Below are 16,540 nucleotides of genomic sequence, written 5' to 3'. Positions count from 1 at the left end.
ATTGTTTCCTTCACTGTCCAGAAGCATTTTATCTTGACGAAGCCAAAGAGTTCATTTTTGCTTCTGTTTTCCTTGCCTCTGGAGACATGTCTAGTAAGAAGTTGCTACAGCCAAGGCCAGAGAGGTTGCTGCCTGTGTTCTCCTCTAGGATTCTGATGGTTTCCTGCATAAGTAACTTTTAAGACACCTTCTGACCCTGAAAGTCTAGGAGAAGGCATGTAATATGAGGTGCTCCCTCCCAAAGCCTCCTATACTCTCAGCACCATGACAACTACTCCCGTCTTCATCTGGCCATAGCCAGAATCTCTGAGGTCAGCAAAATAGCAGCGCTCTACATGCCAAGGCTGAGCCACTCCCCTTAGAAACTATTGAATTTCTAAGAGGCAAAGAGCAAAGTCGTGTGTGTGTGTGTGTGTGTGTGTGTGTGTCTGTGTGTGTGTGTGTATTTTCTACATGCACAGAAGTATCTGAGCACACACAAAATTAGTTGAAAAAGTAGGTGCAGAGAAGGATTAAGTTTAATGGGCAAAAAAACTTTTAGAGGAGAAAAGAGGGCTCTCGCATATAGCAGAATGCTGAGTGCTGACTTACAAAGGTAGAGAAAATACTGGAGTTTGAAAATCATTGCTTTTCAACCAACATAATAAAAATTGAATCACACTAGAATCATTAATGGATACTAAATCTAGGGGAAATTCTTGATGCAGAGTGGGATATTTGTAAAGTCTCAAAATGTCTCTCTACCACTTGCTTACTAGTTGCAGGGGAGAAATAGTAACTATACAAAATTAACTGTATAGTGAAGAAATCAGACAACACCTTGACCAAACAATCAAAATTACCATCACAAAGAGGGAGCAGACGGACACCACTGCTTCCAGGTGTGATGCCCTGAGAAGAGTACATCATTTAGGTAATATTCCTGCCAGAATATATAAAGCTTGAAACAAATCACAGGCAATACCACGCACACCAAAAATGAGGACAATTCTATTTTTTTAATAAAAGGTGGTAGTGAGGGTGACTATATTCTTCAAAAATGTCAATGTCATAAAGAAAAGTTGTTCAAGATTAAGGGAGACTACAGACACATGACACCTAAATACAATAATGATCCCAGATAAATTATGTGTTGGAGGGGGAAAAAGCTATAAAGGATATTATTTGATCAACAGAAAAAATTGAAATGTGGAACTTCAATTTGGTGAAAGTATTGTATTAAGTAAACTTTACTGGCATCAATAACTGTACTATAGTTTTAAAAGAATATCCTTATTCTTAGGAAATACATAGTAAATATTCAGGGGTAAAGAGTCATGATGTGTGCAAGCTACTCTCAAAAAGTTTGGAAAAAAATTATGTGTGTTTAAATAGATAGATGATATATAGGTAAATAGATAGGTAGGTAGGTAGATAAAGACAGAGAAAGAAAGCAAAGGCTAACACAAATGGTGTAAAAGTCAACAACAGGTAAGTGAATCTGGTAAAATAGTATACAGTGTTCTTAGTATTACTCACATTCCGTCAACTTTTCCATAAGATTGAAATTATTTCCAAATTTAAAAATAAAAAATTGTAACTGTAAAAATATGAAACCATGAAAGTAGTAAAGAAGCTATGAATGAATTTTTAAGAATAAAAAATAAAACTTCCACAAACAATCCAGTTAAAAAATGGGCAAAAGGACTTAAATAGACACTTCTCCAAGAAGGATAACACAAATCGCTAACAAGCACATGTAAAGATGCTCAACATCAGTAATCATTAGGGAAATGAAAATCAAAATTACAATGAGATACCACCTCATACCCATTAGGATGACTACTATCAAAAAATGAGAAAATAAAAAGTGTTAGCAAGGTTGTGGAAAAATTGGAACCCTTATGCTTTATTGGTGGAAATGAAAAATGATACAGCTGTCATGGGAAACAGTATGAAGGTTCCTCAATAAATGAAATACAGAATTACCATATGATCCAGCATTTCCCCTTCTGGGTAAATACCCAGAACTGAAAGCATGATCTTCTGGGTAAATACAAGAACTGAAACCATGATCTCAAAGAGATATTTGTATACCCATGTTCATAGCAGTATTAATTCACAATAGCCAAAAGGTGGACGCAATCCATATGTCCATCAAACATATGTGCATTTGTTTATGAATGGATAAACAAAATATGGTACATACACACAATGAAATATTATTCAGCTTTAAAAAGGAAGAAAATTCTGACACAGTTGAACCTTGAGGACATTATATAAAGTGAAATAAGCCAGTCACAAAAAACAAATACTATATGAATCCACTTATATGAGGTACCTAGAGTAGTCAAATTCACAAAGATAGAAAGTGGAATGGTGTTTGCCAGGGGCTGGTGGGAGGGAGGAATGGGGAGTTACTGTTTAATAGATATTGAGTTTGAGTTTTGCAAGATAAAAAGAGTTCTGGAGATTGGTTATACAACAATATAAATGTACTTAACAGAACTGAACTGTACACTTAAAAATGATGAAGATAGTAAATTTTATGTTGTCTTTTATCACAATTAAAAAAAAGTTCCAAGGCCAAGATAACTGCATTGATACTGATAGATGTTAGCAAAATAAAACTGCCCAAGTCTGCTGGTAAGAAACATTAATTCCAGGGAAGAATGTCATATGTGTCTTCCAAGGATCATGATCATGTTATAAGAAACACACTGCTCCTAGGTTTCAGCACCAAGAAGAAGAAGAAGAAGAAGGAGGAGGAGGAGGAGGGGAGAGAGGAAGGGGAGGAGGAGAAAGAGGAGGAGGAGGAGGAGGAAAAAAAAAGAAAATGAAACAGATTGCAAATTTCCCAATGTTTTCCCTCTATCCACCCTTCTATTGCTGGGCACTAAAGGAACCCAGTTCTTGTTCTCTGGAAAGGACAGACTACATAATTTGTAGGGCTCCATGCAAGATAAAATGTGAGGCCCTTTCTTCATACATAAAGAACTGTTTAAAATTTTTTTTTATTTTATGGAAAGAGAGAGCAGAGGTGAGGGGCAAAGAGAGAAGGAGAGAGAGAGAGAGAGAGAGAGAGAGAGAGAGAATCCCAAGCAGGCTCCATGCTCAGCAAGGAGCCCGATATGGGGCTTCTATCCCAAGACTCTGGGATCATGACCTGAGTTGGAATCAAGAGTCAAATGCTCAAATGACTGAGCCACCCAGGAGCTCTCATTATTAAGAATTTTAAAACAGTGACAGCTGAGCATTAGAAAAGCATGGGCAATGTGGGACTGCACAGGCTGTACATTCAGGAAGCTGGCCTTGATCAAATTGCACAGATAAAACAATCCATTTCAAAGCAATCCAGTGGTGTACTGGAGTCAACTCAAACCAGCTAGTGAGAGCCATTTGTCAGATTTTCAGAAATTCTGCAATAACCTGAAATCAGCCATAATGGGAACACTTACCCCAAACACTACAAATCAGGGTCTCTCTCCTCTCTCTCTTTTTTGTTCTTTCTTTTTGGGATAGGGAATTGAGGGTGGAGAGTAGAGCTGGTCATTAAACATTTGCCAACACATCATTGAACCTACCTGTAAGGCTCCAAAGAATTGGTTAACATCTGAACGGGAAAATAGTTCTTCCTCTCCTTGACGCAATGACTCAGTTTCCTGGTCAACAGGAGGTGTCACTACCTGGGAGGCTGGAAATAGAATCACAAACAGTAAAACAAAAATCATCTTCTGACTAGTAGTAATCCAAGGTAACCAATCATCACAAGATATTATTTTATAGGGACCTGTAGATTTGTAGTGCCATTTGCTTAAAAGGCCTACATATATACCTAGGAAAAAAATGTGGATTTATAAATTGTTTTTCTTTATCATTGTATTTTCATTCCTTGTATTATTATATTTCATTTCTTATTATGTTTGTGTTTTTATTCTTTTTATAATGTTACTAGTTCCTTAAAATTACCATATACTGTACTAAATACTATTTCAGAATGTATGGTACTTAATGTGTCAGATAATGGCCAAGAAGAGATAACAAAGGCATTACCTCAAAAAATAAAAGCAGAACTAAGACCATAGTAAGAAAGATAAAGAAGAAAAAAAGGAAGGGAGGAAAAGAAAAAAAATCAAGAAAAAACACTCAAAAGTGGTAATTAAATAAATATGGGGTTTTTTTAATAATAAACATGTTATGTATATAAAGTTATTTCTATGGAACCATTACTAAGAATGAGCTATGTCTGTATTATGTTCATAGGAAAATATCAGCTATATTAGGTGGGAATAAAGAAAGTTATATATGATTAGCATGATTTTATTTAAATATATATGTATTTATCTATCTACACACACACACACACACACACACACACACACTCACAAACTGTCTCCATATAGAAGAAAGGCTACAAAAATATACTCCAGTGATTAGGTCTGGGGACTGGCCAGCAGTAGATAAACTCTATTGTCATTATTTGAATTTTTATTTAATTTTATTATAATTATGATACATTACTTTTAATAAGAAATTTAAAATACTAAAGCAAACACCAAAACTCAAGAAAACTTAGAAAAGTATCCAGGCAGTCCTTAAATAGAGCTTGTGTCCTAATCAGACACAATGGACTTTGACGTGGGGCATCTGGGTAGCTCAGTCAGTTCAATGTTCGACTTTGGCCAGGTCATGATCTCGTGTTCATGAGTTCAAGCCCTGCATTGGGCTCTGTGCTGACAGCTCAGAGCATGAAGCCTGCTTCAGATTCTGTTTCTCCCTCTCTCTCTCTGCCCCTCCCCCACTCATGCTCTCTCTCTCTCTCTCTCTCTCTCTCTCTCAAAAAATGAATAAACATTTTTAAAAAGTGGACTTTGCCTTTGGATCACATTCATTTACAGAAAAGTCTAAAATCTGCATACCTACTATTTTTTCAGTCCTTTAGTCCTTAATCCTAAATGGCAGAATTAAGCCCAAACTCTTAGGGCTACAGAAAGTCAACACTGAAATATTAATTGATATCTATGATATAATAATAAATATGTATTTGGTCTCTGCCCTCCTTTTCCTGGCACACAGCTCCTAAAACCCTTGGAATCTCTGAAGTGCTAAGCATCTTTTGCTATAAGATGCTAATAAGATGATTGGTGACTGGGGGCTCCTGGACAGCCTCTAGAGGGGGGCTACTTGCCTGTGGTCAAAGGGTTAGAACTTTCAACCCCACACTCAGACCTCTGAGAAAGGGAGAAGGCCTAGAGGTTGAATAAATCATAATGGCCAATGATTCAATCAACCATGCCTACATATGAAGCCTCCATAAAAATCTCTAACTGAAGGAGCTTGGAGAGCTTCCAGGTTGGCAAATACGTGGAGATGCTGAGAGAGTGAGCTGCCTGGAGAGGGCCTGGAAGCTTTATCTCCCTTCCCCCATACCTTGCCCTATCCGTTTCCTCCTACACGTGGCTGTTCCTGAGTCAAATATTTTTATAATATATAAGTAATCTAGTAAACTGTTTTCCTGAGTTCTGTGAGCTTTTCTAGCCAATTACTGAACCTGAGGAGGGGCTCATGGGAACCATCAGTTTGTAGCCAAGTTGGATACAAGCCGTGAGTATTCTGGGGACCCGCTAACTTGTGACTGGCATCAGAAGTAGGGGGCAGTCTTAGGGCACTGAGCCTTTAGCCTAATTTAGTTAAGGTGTGTACTAACTCTGGTTAGTGTCAGAATTGAATTAAATCATAGGACACCAAGTTGGTGTCTACAGAGAATTAGAGAATTGGTTGGTATAAAAAAATCATACCCATCTAGGTCAGAAGTGTTCCAGAAGTGTTGGTGTGATAATAGTAGAGGAAAACTTTTTTTTTTTTATTTTGACACCCAAAAGAGATCACACAGCAGGTAGGTTGTAGAAAAGAAAAATCAAAATTAGAATTCTTCTTCTGATATAAAGCTCAGGCTTCAAGATTCACTGAGGCATTTACTACATAAACACTAGAGTGCCTTCTCCAGAGTTCAAATATCCAAAATAATTTGACCACCTACCCTGTTCATTTTGTGTGGGGTACTAGCTACAGGAAAATGGCAATGTAATTTTTAAAAAATCTCTGCATTCAGAATTCAGTAATGATTCCAAATGTATTTTCGATATCAACTCCCTGCTTTTTATTTCTCACTTGATAACTTTGGTTAGAAGAATCATTTTTATTTTTCATAACTTTTACTTAAATTATACATTTATTCATTGCCTTATTATTGTTTGAGATTTTATAAATTTAACAACAGTATATTTTGTCCCTCAACTCATTGTGTATTTATAGAATTCTTAGAAGTTTCCTTTTAGCTAGTTTCGTTTTCAACCAAAGACATTTGCACACCAGATTAACTCACTGAACTAAAATATGGGTGTGGCATTAAAGCTACTCATGCATTTTTATTTCAGCTCTTGTTTAACACTGGAGAAACAGACCTGGAAAAACACAAATATTTACCAACCAGCTTTGACTTCCACGCTGTGCTATTACCTCCATATAATACGACAGCAATACAACCTTTACAAGACAGGATTAAAGAAAAAAACAAGGAAATAAAATTCTTCTCTGTTAGTAATTTCTGAGAATATGAACGTTTTCATGACTTTCTGACAAACATATTCATAGCAACGTGTTTTACGCTATGCCAGACATGCATTTTACAGGAATTACTTCATTCAGTTCTCAAAACATTCATGAGGTAGATAGTATTATTATCCCCACTTTACAGATGGGGAAAGTGAAACACAGGAAGGCTAAGAAAAGAACCACTGAATCATTAATAAGTGGAGTCTTGGCAATCTGACTCCATAGACCTCATTCTTCATCCTTATGCTATTCTGCCTCCTTCTTTTTTGTTATTTCATTCAAAATTATTTTCTCTATTCTCGCCCCACGGAAGAATGAGAAAAAGACATTTATCTAAAACTTTTCTTCATTAGAATATAAGATCCAAGACAGCAGAAGCTTTGCTGTATACACTACTGTGTCTCCAACTTCTAAAACTCTGCCTAGTACAGAGTTCAATAAATAGTTCGCATTCAATAAATATGTCTTAAATGAGCAGATGGGGAGAGAGTTCTGGCTTTTCTAAGACAGTATCATCAGAGTGATGAGTAAACATCATTAATGACCAGTTAGTTTAAGAATTCCCATGGTCTTGTGCAAAGAACCAAGTGTAAGTAAGCTAGTTACCTTTCTCTCTCTTATATTTTTCTATCTTTCTCATAAGGTTAGGTACAACTTTTCTGCAGAGATCCTCCAGTAACATCAGATTATCTTCATCTATTAGAGCTTGTTTCTCCAGATATGCCAGGAAACTTAGAGAGGTCTGCAAGAGAATCAATGGAGTCACATTTACTTGCCCTCTGAGGATCCATTCATTCTTTAAACATTACCTGCATGGCCTCTAGTCACTAGATTTTGCAATGATGAATAAGGCAGAGTGTTTGCCCCTGAGGGGTTCAATCGTATGGGGGAAGGTGGATTACCAAGTAAAATATACAATCTATATTAATACCAAATACCAAATATATGTAACTCACTACATACCAGGCAGTGCTTGCTGTACATTAACCTCAAAAACAAGCCAATGAGCCTAGATCCTATTATAATCCACATTTTAAAGATGAAATAACTGAGGTTCAATCACTTGTCCAAGGTCACAGAGCCAATAAGTGGCAGGGCTGGTATCTGTACCTGGCAGTCTGATGTCAAAGTCTCTCTTACTAACTAACCATTGAGCTAGACTGCCCGTCACTTACAGCTGTAAATGATATAATTAGATTAGGGCAGCAGCAAAACAGAAGCACCAAAGAAAGAAGAGGCAAATATTTGGTATTTGAAAAGAAAAAAAAATTTCTTAAATACTGCTGGGAAAAAAACACAAATCAGCTAGTATTATTTTAATATTGAAATACATGTGGGGTGGAAGGTATCATATTCTTTTCAGTAAATAAGGCTTCTCAATGTATTAAGCTGGTTATGAAAAAATATGCAGGGACAAAATTACATTAGAGCCCACAGAAAAGAAAGGAACCTCTGGACACTATCCCACTGCATACATTAAGCATCAGGAGAGTGGGAACTGGGGAGAAGTCTCCAGATATATGGAACAGTTGAATGGTTAAAAAGGGACAGTGTGTTCAGGAACACTGAGAAGGAAGCTTGAGTACAAACACTGAGTGAGAGCTAGATCATGGCTAGAACTGCAGGTTGGTATCAGACCACGCAGGAACATACAGTATATGAGGAGTTTGGGCCAAGTGTCCCACGCGTCAAGGAGTGGCAGAAGTAGTTTTTAAGGAGGACAGTAACACGAATACGGTTATTTTTAGCAGAAGTTTTGAAATAGGTTGGAGAAGGAAGTGGATTAGAGAGAAAATACTGGCAAGAGGTACTGGACCTGAGAAACATTTCTGAAATAGAATTTGGTGAGTTGTGGAGATCAACTGGGAATGGGTGAAAAAGATGACTTCGAATGGTGGTATCACTCATTTATTCATCATTCGTCTATTCCACATAGCAGGCTTCACAAAAGCTGCACATGGGAGAGGACTCTTTTTTTTTCATTTATTTTTTTTAATGTTCATTTTTGAGAGAGAGAGAGATAGAGCATGAGCAGGGAAGGGGCAGAGAGAAGGGGAGACACAGAATCTGAAGCAGGCTCCAGGCACTGAGCTCTCAGCTCAGAGCCCAATGCGGGGCTCAAACTCACAAACTGTGAGATCAGGACCTGAGCCAAAGTCAGATGCTTAAATGACTGAGCCACCCAGGCACCCCTGGGAGGGGATTCTTGAAGGATGACTATGTCTTCACTGCCAGCGTGGAAAAGGACATTCCAGGCAAAGAAAACCACATGGGAAAAGTGATGTGAAACTACAAATCTGGTTATGAGGAGGTTCAGGTCGGCTTCAGTACGAGCAGTTTCATTGGAGTGGTGGAAGTTGAAGTCATATTGAAATGCATTGATATGTGACCCAGAGTTGACTTAGTGGAGAAAGAGCGCATACAAACTATTCTTTCAAGAAGCTTGGCAGTAGAGGGAGGGAGGGAGAAAGAGCAATAACATAAGGATGAGGAAGGGTTACTGAGTGTGTGTGTATGTGTGTGTGTGTTTTCAAATAAGGCACTCAAGATGTCAACAACCAAGGAAAAGAACAGAATTGATTACTTGATTTCTGTTCTCATCTGATCAAAGAGATTAAAATTTTTTAAGACATTCCAGAGACAGGGCTCCTGGGTGGCTCAGTCAGCTAAGCATCTGACTCTTGATTTCAGCTCAGGTCATAATCTCACAGTTCATGAGTTCAAGCCCTATACCAGGCTCTGCACTGACAGTGTGGAGCCTGCTTGGAATTCTCTCTCTCTCCCTCTCTGCCCCTTGCTCACTTGCACCCTCTCTCTCAAAAACAAATAAATAAATAAAAGAAGTGTGTGTGCCCCTACCTGCAGCCCTAGCATACCAATAGCTTGGCCCAGAAATAAAGCAGGAGAGAGGAGCATGTGCAGGAGGATTCATCCAGACCTGATCAGCTGGGCAAAGGGGTCAGAGGGAATCTACCACACAAGGGTCTGTGGTAGGTCACAGGCAGATGAGCTCTCTCTGAACCTCAAAACAGAAACCCCATTTTTTAAAATTTTCTTTTTTTTTTTAAGTTTATCTCTTTTTAAGAGAGAGAGCACAGAAGGAGCAGAGAGGGAGAGAGAATCCCATGCAGGCTCCGCATCATCAGTTTGGAGCCCAATGTGGACATAAACTCATGAACTGTGAGATCATGACCCAAGCTGAAGTTGGATGCTTAACCGACTGAGCCACACAGGCACCCTGAAACCCCATTTCAACAGCATCCTACTAAGGGTGAAGAAAAGGGACTAAGACACGATTCCAGAAGCAATGATAGAAATTCATTATAACTTTGTGGAAAGTTCATTGGATGTTTGGTAAATGACACCTTCTACACACACACACACACACACACACACACCACGCAATTTAAATGGAGTCTGTACTTTAAGAACACCACTCTGGTTTATACTAGCAGGAAGTGTCTGAAACCTCTTTTGTTGTGCTCCTTTGCTAAGCTAGTAGATTTGGGTGTGGTTTCCTTTACATCCAACGTCCTAAGTTGATTGCTACTCTGAGAACGGATTTCCGGACTGTTGTTTGAGTCTTTCAGCATGTGTAAAGACAGCTATTCTGCTATGAACCTGTAGAAAGTTATCAAAAAGGAGCCCTAGAACACCCTACAAAGGTCATTTCTCTAACTCTGGAGAGACTGTGTGAATTTAGAACATTTCCTTTTTGACTGAGGGAAGTTCAGGCCCTCCCCACCCAGCTGCTAAATAATTTATTTCAGTAACAAAAGTTTTTACAATTGCAACTGCAGATAATGGAGTCTTATTAAGCCCCCATATAGAAACTCATCTAGCTGCTTAGAGACTGTCCTTTACATACTTCAGAAGGCTAGCCTGATCTCAAAGTCCAGTTGAGATCAACCTGGATTGCCTCAGGTATATAACTCACCCACAATTCTCACATGACAAAATAGATCTCCTTCGAAATAAAGCTGAGATCATTTGGAACCCAAGAAGGAAGTGTGCTTTTCCTGAATCTGACCGGGTATTTCCATAGTTCTATGCCACAGCGAAATACAGTGATTTCTCCCTTTACTCCTGTACTGAATGAGAAAAGCATAAAATCATTTGGCTGCCTGAACATGGGCCTTCAATGACTTAAAAGCTAATTTAGCAGGGGGCAAAATGTTTGGAATACTTCTGGCAACCAACCACAGATGCCTGCAAGCTAAGGTCTAAGACCCATGGAGGAAGTACAGGAAGAAATACATCCCCCAGTTTTTCCTAGTAGAAAATCACGGCTTGGTGTGGAGCATATCAGGGATTCCTGCCCATCTCCTCATCCCTCATCCTGCTGTGGGGAGTAGGGACTTCTGTCCATGACGCAGAGAGAAGTGTAACCACAGAGAGTGGTTCATTTTATTTATAAACCCAGACACTAGAGAAATCACAAGAGGATGTTCCAAGCTAGGAGAAAATATTATCAGAATAATCTGGAGCACTTTCAAACTACAGGAAATCAATGTGGAGACATTCAGACTCTGAATCCAGCTGCCGATTTGCAGGAAATACAGGGGACAGAGGAGCACATTGAACTGTACCAAGCACACGCAATCAGCAAAACTCAGACTGGGGGAAATTCTACTGGCCAGGTGTCCTGGGGTTCTTCAACAGACACATTTTAAGAAAAAGAAAGGGATTGGGGGAAGGGGGTTTAACCTACAGATTAAAAGACACTCAAAAGAAATAAACTGGCCAAGACTAAACTTGACATCTAGGGATGCACAGGTAAATGGTAAAGTCGTAAAGACACATAAGAACATTGTTACCATAAAAGCCAAAACAGTGGTTTCTTCTAGCGGGTGGTAAGTAAGGGGCTGTGATTGGAATGGGACAAGTGGAGGGGTTTCTAGAACAGCTGGCAAAATTCAAATTCTTGACCTGGGTCGTGGTTTCAAGAGGATTAGCCTTATAACAATTCTTTAATCTGTATGTGTATTTTATTCATTTTTCTACACTTGTGTTTTGTTGGGGTTTTTTTAAGAATAAAAAGATAAAAGAAAAAAGTGTAAAAAAAAAAAAAGAAAGAAAGATATCAGAACTTCCAGAGAGTATCTAAGGGAAAAAATTAGTAGATTGTGACAAGGGGCAACAAGTATAAGAATGTTATTAGCGTATCTTTGCACAACCCCATTAGGGTGGCTTAGTTCGTCCTGCTAATCTCTCCAGTCATTCATCATAAAATCACATAAAAGCAAGGGTCCAGGCCATTTTCTCAGAAAGAGAAGGGAAAGATTGTATCATCCCATTCATTCATGCTTTCATTCAGAGCACCATTTTGTAACAGATTCTACAAGGTTCTGGAGCTATAACAATGAGTAAGACTTGGTCACCAACTCCAAGGAACCCACACCCAGCTTTTAGAAGACAGGAGCCTCCATAAGTGACTAATCAAAAGACACAGAGGGTAAAATCCCTGAGGGGTATGAAAGAGGAAAAAAAAGATCTTAAAAAACTGTGGCCTAAACAAAATGAACCTGTTCGGGTCTACAGGTCTAACACCAGGAAATATATTTAATGAATTCCTTACATAGTCCTCATTTGACCGACCCCACCCACCCACCTCCTCATTTCCTTACTGTGCCCGACACATTTCTATATGGTAAAACACAGTGGGTGCCAATAGAAGTTAACAATTTACTACCTGATTACTATGTGCCAAATACAGGCCCCTAAAGTTTTACCCACATTATTTCATCCAATTCTCCCAACAGTCCTGGAAGGAAGTAGTGTAATTGTCTACAATATGACACATGAGAAAATGGAGACTCAGAAAGGTTCAATCACTTGCCCCACATCGAGGCATTAGTCACAGAACCAGGACTAGAATCCAGGCCCATCCAACACCAAAGTCAATGTTCCTAGGCACTGTATGGTATCATCTCCTACAAATATAAACCCTTCTTGAAGACCCTTTCCAGCATATTCCCAACACTGATTAAGGCAGTGCTCACAGGGGCACATGGATGGGTCTGTCAGGAAAGCGTCTGACTTTTGATTTTGGCTCAGGCCATGATATCAAAGTTTGTTGAGTTCAATCCCCAACTCAGGCTCTGTGCTGACAGCATGGAACCTGCTTGGAATTCTCAGTCTTCCTCTCTCTCTCTCTGACCTTCTCCTATTCACAATCTCTCTCTCTCTCTCTTTCTCTCAAAAATAAATAAACATTTTTTTTTTTTAAAAGGCAGTGCTCACAAATACCCCACTCTTTATGACCCACTTACCATCTGGATTTTGGGAATCGATTCCCTCATAAGGAAGACCATGTCCTTTAAGTTCTCTGAGCCGATTCCCTCTGACAGTTCGTACAGCAGGTTTCTAAGACATACATCCAGAGAGACAAGTAAAGCCTCACACTTGCAAAGGACAGCACAGTAAATTGAGTGCTTTTTTATATACATTTTCTCTCATTTGAATGATCACACCCTGTGAGCAGATAATTTCAAATCCCATTGTATAGATTCAAAACTAAAACTCTGGGGCGCCTGGGTGGCGCAGTCGGTTAAGCATCCGACTTCAGCCAGGTCACGATCTCGCGGTCCGTGAGTTCGAGCCCCGCGTCGGGCTCTGGGCTGATGGCTCAGAGCCTGGAGCCTGTTTCCGATTCTGTGTCTCCCTCTCTCTCTGCCCCTCCCCCGTTCATGCTCTGTCTCTCTCTGTCCCAAAAATAAATAAATGTTGAAAAAAAAAAAAAAATTTAAAAAAAAAAAAAAAAAACTAAAACTCTAAGCTTTAAGTGGTCTATTACATAAAGATAACATAATAAGCAGTAGAGGCAGTCCTTCTGATTCCAAGTCCAGTGCTACTTTCCATCCCACTAGGAAGATGTAAAACTCAACGTTGGCATGCCTTCCCATCTCCTGACCGCATTCTAGGAATTCAGGCTTACTTTATAGGCCCTCGTCAGAGAGGACTTGATACCATTCTATAGAAAGTCCACGGTTGAAAAAAAAGGAAACTATCCCAACTTCTGGAGAGTCATGTAACTGACCACCAGAAAAGCTGAACATTCCATTCACACACTAACACCTCTGTATGCTGGAGATCTTAACCAGCGGAGTGGAAATAATGACTTCCAGAATTCCCTCACTGACTCAAGTATAGCTCAGATTCTGGGAGCCACTTCAAGGAGGGAGACCTGAAGGATTCTAGTCACCCCAGCCACAAAATAACACTTCAACTCTTCCTTGGGAAGTTCTCTGATGTAGCTACGTCAGTGGACAATTAAAAACCGTATTGACTAAGTCCTGGTGATGTATTGTACAACATGGTGACTACAGTTAAACAACACAGGTGACCCTTGAACAACACAGGTTTTAACTGCAAGGGTCCACTTGAACTTGGATAAATACAGTACAGTACTATAGATGTATTTACTCTTCCTTATGATTTTCTTAATAACATTTCCTTTACTCTAGCTTATTCTATTTTAAGAATGCAATATATAATACATGTGACGTACACAATATGTGTTAACTGTTTATGTTATCTATGGGGCTTCTGGTCAATAGTAGCAGTGAAATTGGAGGGGACTCCAAAGTTTTGCTGGATTTTTGGCTGTGTGGGGATCAGCACCTTAACCCCCCATTGTTCAAGGGTCACTGTACTGTGTTATATATTTAAAAGTTGCTAAAAAAGAAGATTCTAAAAGTTCTCACCACAAGCAAAAAAACTTTGTAACTATGTGTGGTGATGGAAGTCAAACTTACTGTGGTGATCATTTCACAATATATAAATATATCCCATCATTATGTGGTATACCTAAAACTATTACAATGTTATAGGTCAATTATATCTCAATTAAAAAAATTTTTTAATTAAATGAAAAAAAAATAGTGTTATCTAAGGTCTGACCCATTATAAACCTGATCCCTATATTTCACCCCTTGTGTAAAACGTCTATATTTTACCCTTCTGGGTTTCATACAAAAGGATATGAACGTTTAAAACTGGACATGGCATAAATGGTGTCCTTCCCTACTTCAGAGACACATCCCCTTTTTCATTTTGCTTATTTGGCCCCACGCATGCATTATCTCCTCTCAAATCCCCGCAATGACTCACAGGAGGAAGGGCTGTCTGGGAGTACAGAGGGTAAAAGGAAAGCACGGGCCCTGCTATGCTGAGGCAGACTTCATTTGGCGGTGAGAAGCAAACCAAGGGAAGCCACTACCAGGCCCAGAGCTTTGCTGACCTCCCAACTTTTCATCTCATTAGTGCTGGAAGCTGAGAGATCTCCTGGTTCGGAAGCATCCAAGGAGGTAGATAAGAAAAAGATCTTAATCCCAACCTCCTTTCAAAGCCCAGTGGCCCGAATGAACACTAGCTAGATGGAAAAAAACCCCTGTCTTGATCACAGACCCCTCTTCACCTGAACAGAGAGACCCTCCTTCGGGTGGGCAGCAAACTCTCCACTTGCTCTCTGCTTTGGTGGAGGTACCGCAGCAGCGAATTCTGTTTGAGTATATAGAGGAGTTCTGCTAGGAAGAAGGGGTCTTCCTCACTCAGCAGCTCCTCTGCCAACAGATGATCAAAAATATCCGAGGCTGAGCTGGACTTCTCCAGCTTCTTGTGGGAGATCCAGTCTCGGCAGAGAAACTTCAAGCCCTCCACATCTTGGGCCTCCAGGTTTGAATCAATCATCAGAAGCTTCTCACGGAAGTTCACTTGACAATTATCATCTGAACGGAACCTCAAACTTTGACCTTGAGATGTCATGGCCAGCCTGAAAGAGACAGAGAGGTGGGGCAGCACATAAGAGAAAAAGGATCCACAGAACCCCACTTCCCCGGCCTCCTCCATGCCAGGCATTAGAATTTCCTGGAAGTGCCGAAAAATAAAAATTCCTGTGAAATTATTTCAAAAACCAATAGGCAAAAAAACAAAAAAACAAAAAAACAACCTTCAACCACAACACTTCTATGTTAACCCTTCTGGAGGTCTGGAAGGAGTTCTTTTTGGAACTCAACCTACTTTTATTTCTCCCAAATCAAAATGCCCCTGGTGGGCGCTAGTCAAAAGGGAGAATGACAAAGCACAATTTCTCCCTGTTAGAGCTCTTAATTCACTTCCACCAAATGGCAGAAATAGTGCTCAGATTTATGCCTTTCATTTTAGAAATAAAGCAGTCTCGGGTTTTATATTTCATAAGTGTCTACCAATTGAAGGATGAGGTAACACTGCTAACCATAATGGGACAGGTTTGTATCTCACAAAAAAAAGAAGCCATAATCCTAGACTCTAAAGGGTGGTTTTAAACAAGAGTTGCTCAGATCAGTGAAGGAAGTCACAAATTACCTAAATCAATATTTCTACCGGATTAGTTCATAAAGTTCATATGGTATTTTCTATACCAAATTCCATTCGAATCAAAGGAGCAATGAAGTAATAAAATTTTTCAGTGTAATTATAATTTGTACTATAAGACCTCAAGGTATATACTCTCTTTTCGAAACTGAGCTATTTAGAAACAAGAAACCACTTTCTAAAGGAAGAAGAACATAACAAAACAATATCGATAACAAAAAATGGTTATACCTAGGTGGTATAATTACAAATAACTTTTCTTCCAGGCTCCTCTCTGAGTTTCTCAGATTTTCTGCAACAAACACACATCAGTTTTGTTGTTAGAAAAAGAGAACAGAGAGGTGCCTGTCTGGCTCAGTCAGAAGAGCATGCAACTCTTCATCTAGGGGCTGTGAGAACAAACCCCACATTGGGCATAGAGCTTATTTTTAGAAAGAGAGAGCAAGAAAATAGAAAATGCTATTTTTAATGTGATCATCAATGGGGTCTTTCCTTCTAGTAGCAGCCTGTGATACCAGAAACCAAATGAATGACTTTTTGGAGATGTCTTTCTATTCCAAGGTAGCATACGTTTGCCTTGCAGTTTCCCGAA

At 39.3% G+C, this 16,540-nt stretch overlaps 1 protein-coding gene across 3 annotated transcripts in view; it reads right to left on the bottom strand.

Annotated features, from left to right (window-relative positions):
• The window catches only part of CASP10 (caspase 10), a 58,432-nt gene that overhangs the window by 16,181 nt on the left and 25,711 nt on the right, over window positions 1–16,540 (bottom strand). For all 3 annotated transcript variants that reach the window (XR_006713095.1, XM_045480718.1, XM_045480719.1), the window contains 4 exons: window positions 15,014–15,367; window positions 12,867–12,960; window positions 7,201–7,336; window positions 3,564–3,673 (listed from right to left, as the gene is read on the bottom strand). Coding sequence is in view for 2 of the 3 variants with exons in the window: in XM_045480718.1 (XP_045336674.1) it covers window positions 3,564–3,673; window positions 7,201–7,336; window positions 12,867–12,960; window positions 15,014–15,360 (687 nt within the window). In the remaining variant the exon portion in view is untranslated. The remainder of the gene's footprint in view (window positions 1–3,563; window positions 3,674–7,200; window positions 7,337–12,866; window positions 12,961–15,013; window positions 15,368–16,540) is intronic.

The sequence above is a fragment of the Leopardus geoffroyi genome, chromosome C1 (assembly GCF_018350155.1).
Source record: "Leopardus geoffroyi isolate Oge1 chromosome C1, O.geoffroyi_Oge1_pat1.0, whole genome shotgun sequence".
NCBI classification, from domain to species: Eukaryota; Metazoa; Chordata; class Mammalia; order Carnivora; family Felidae; genus Leopardus; species Leopardus geoffroyi.
This window is presented reverse-complemented; position numbering and strand designations above follow the sequence as displayed.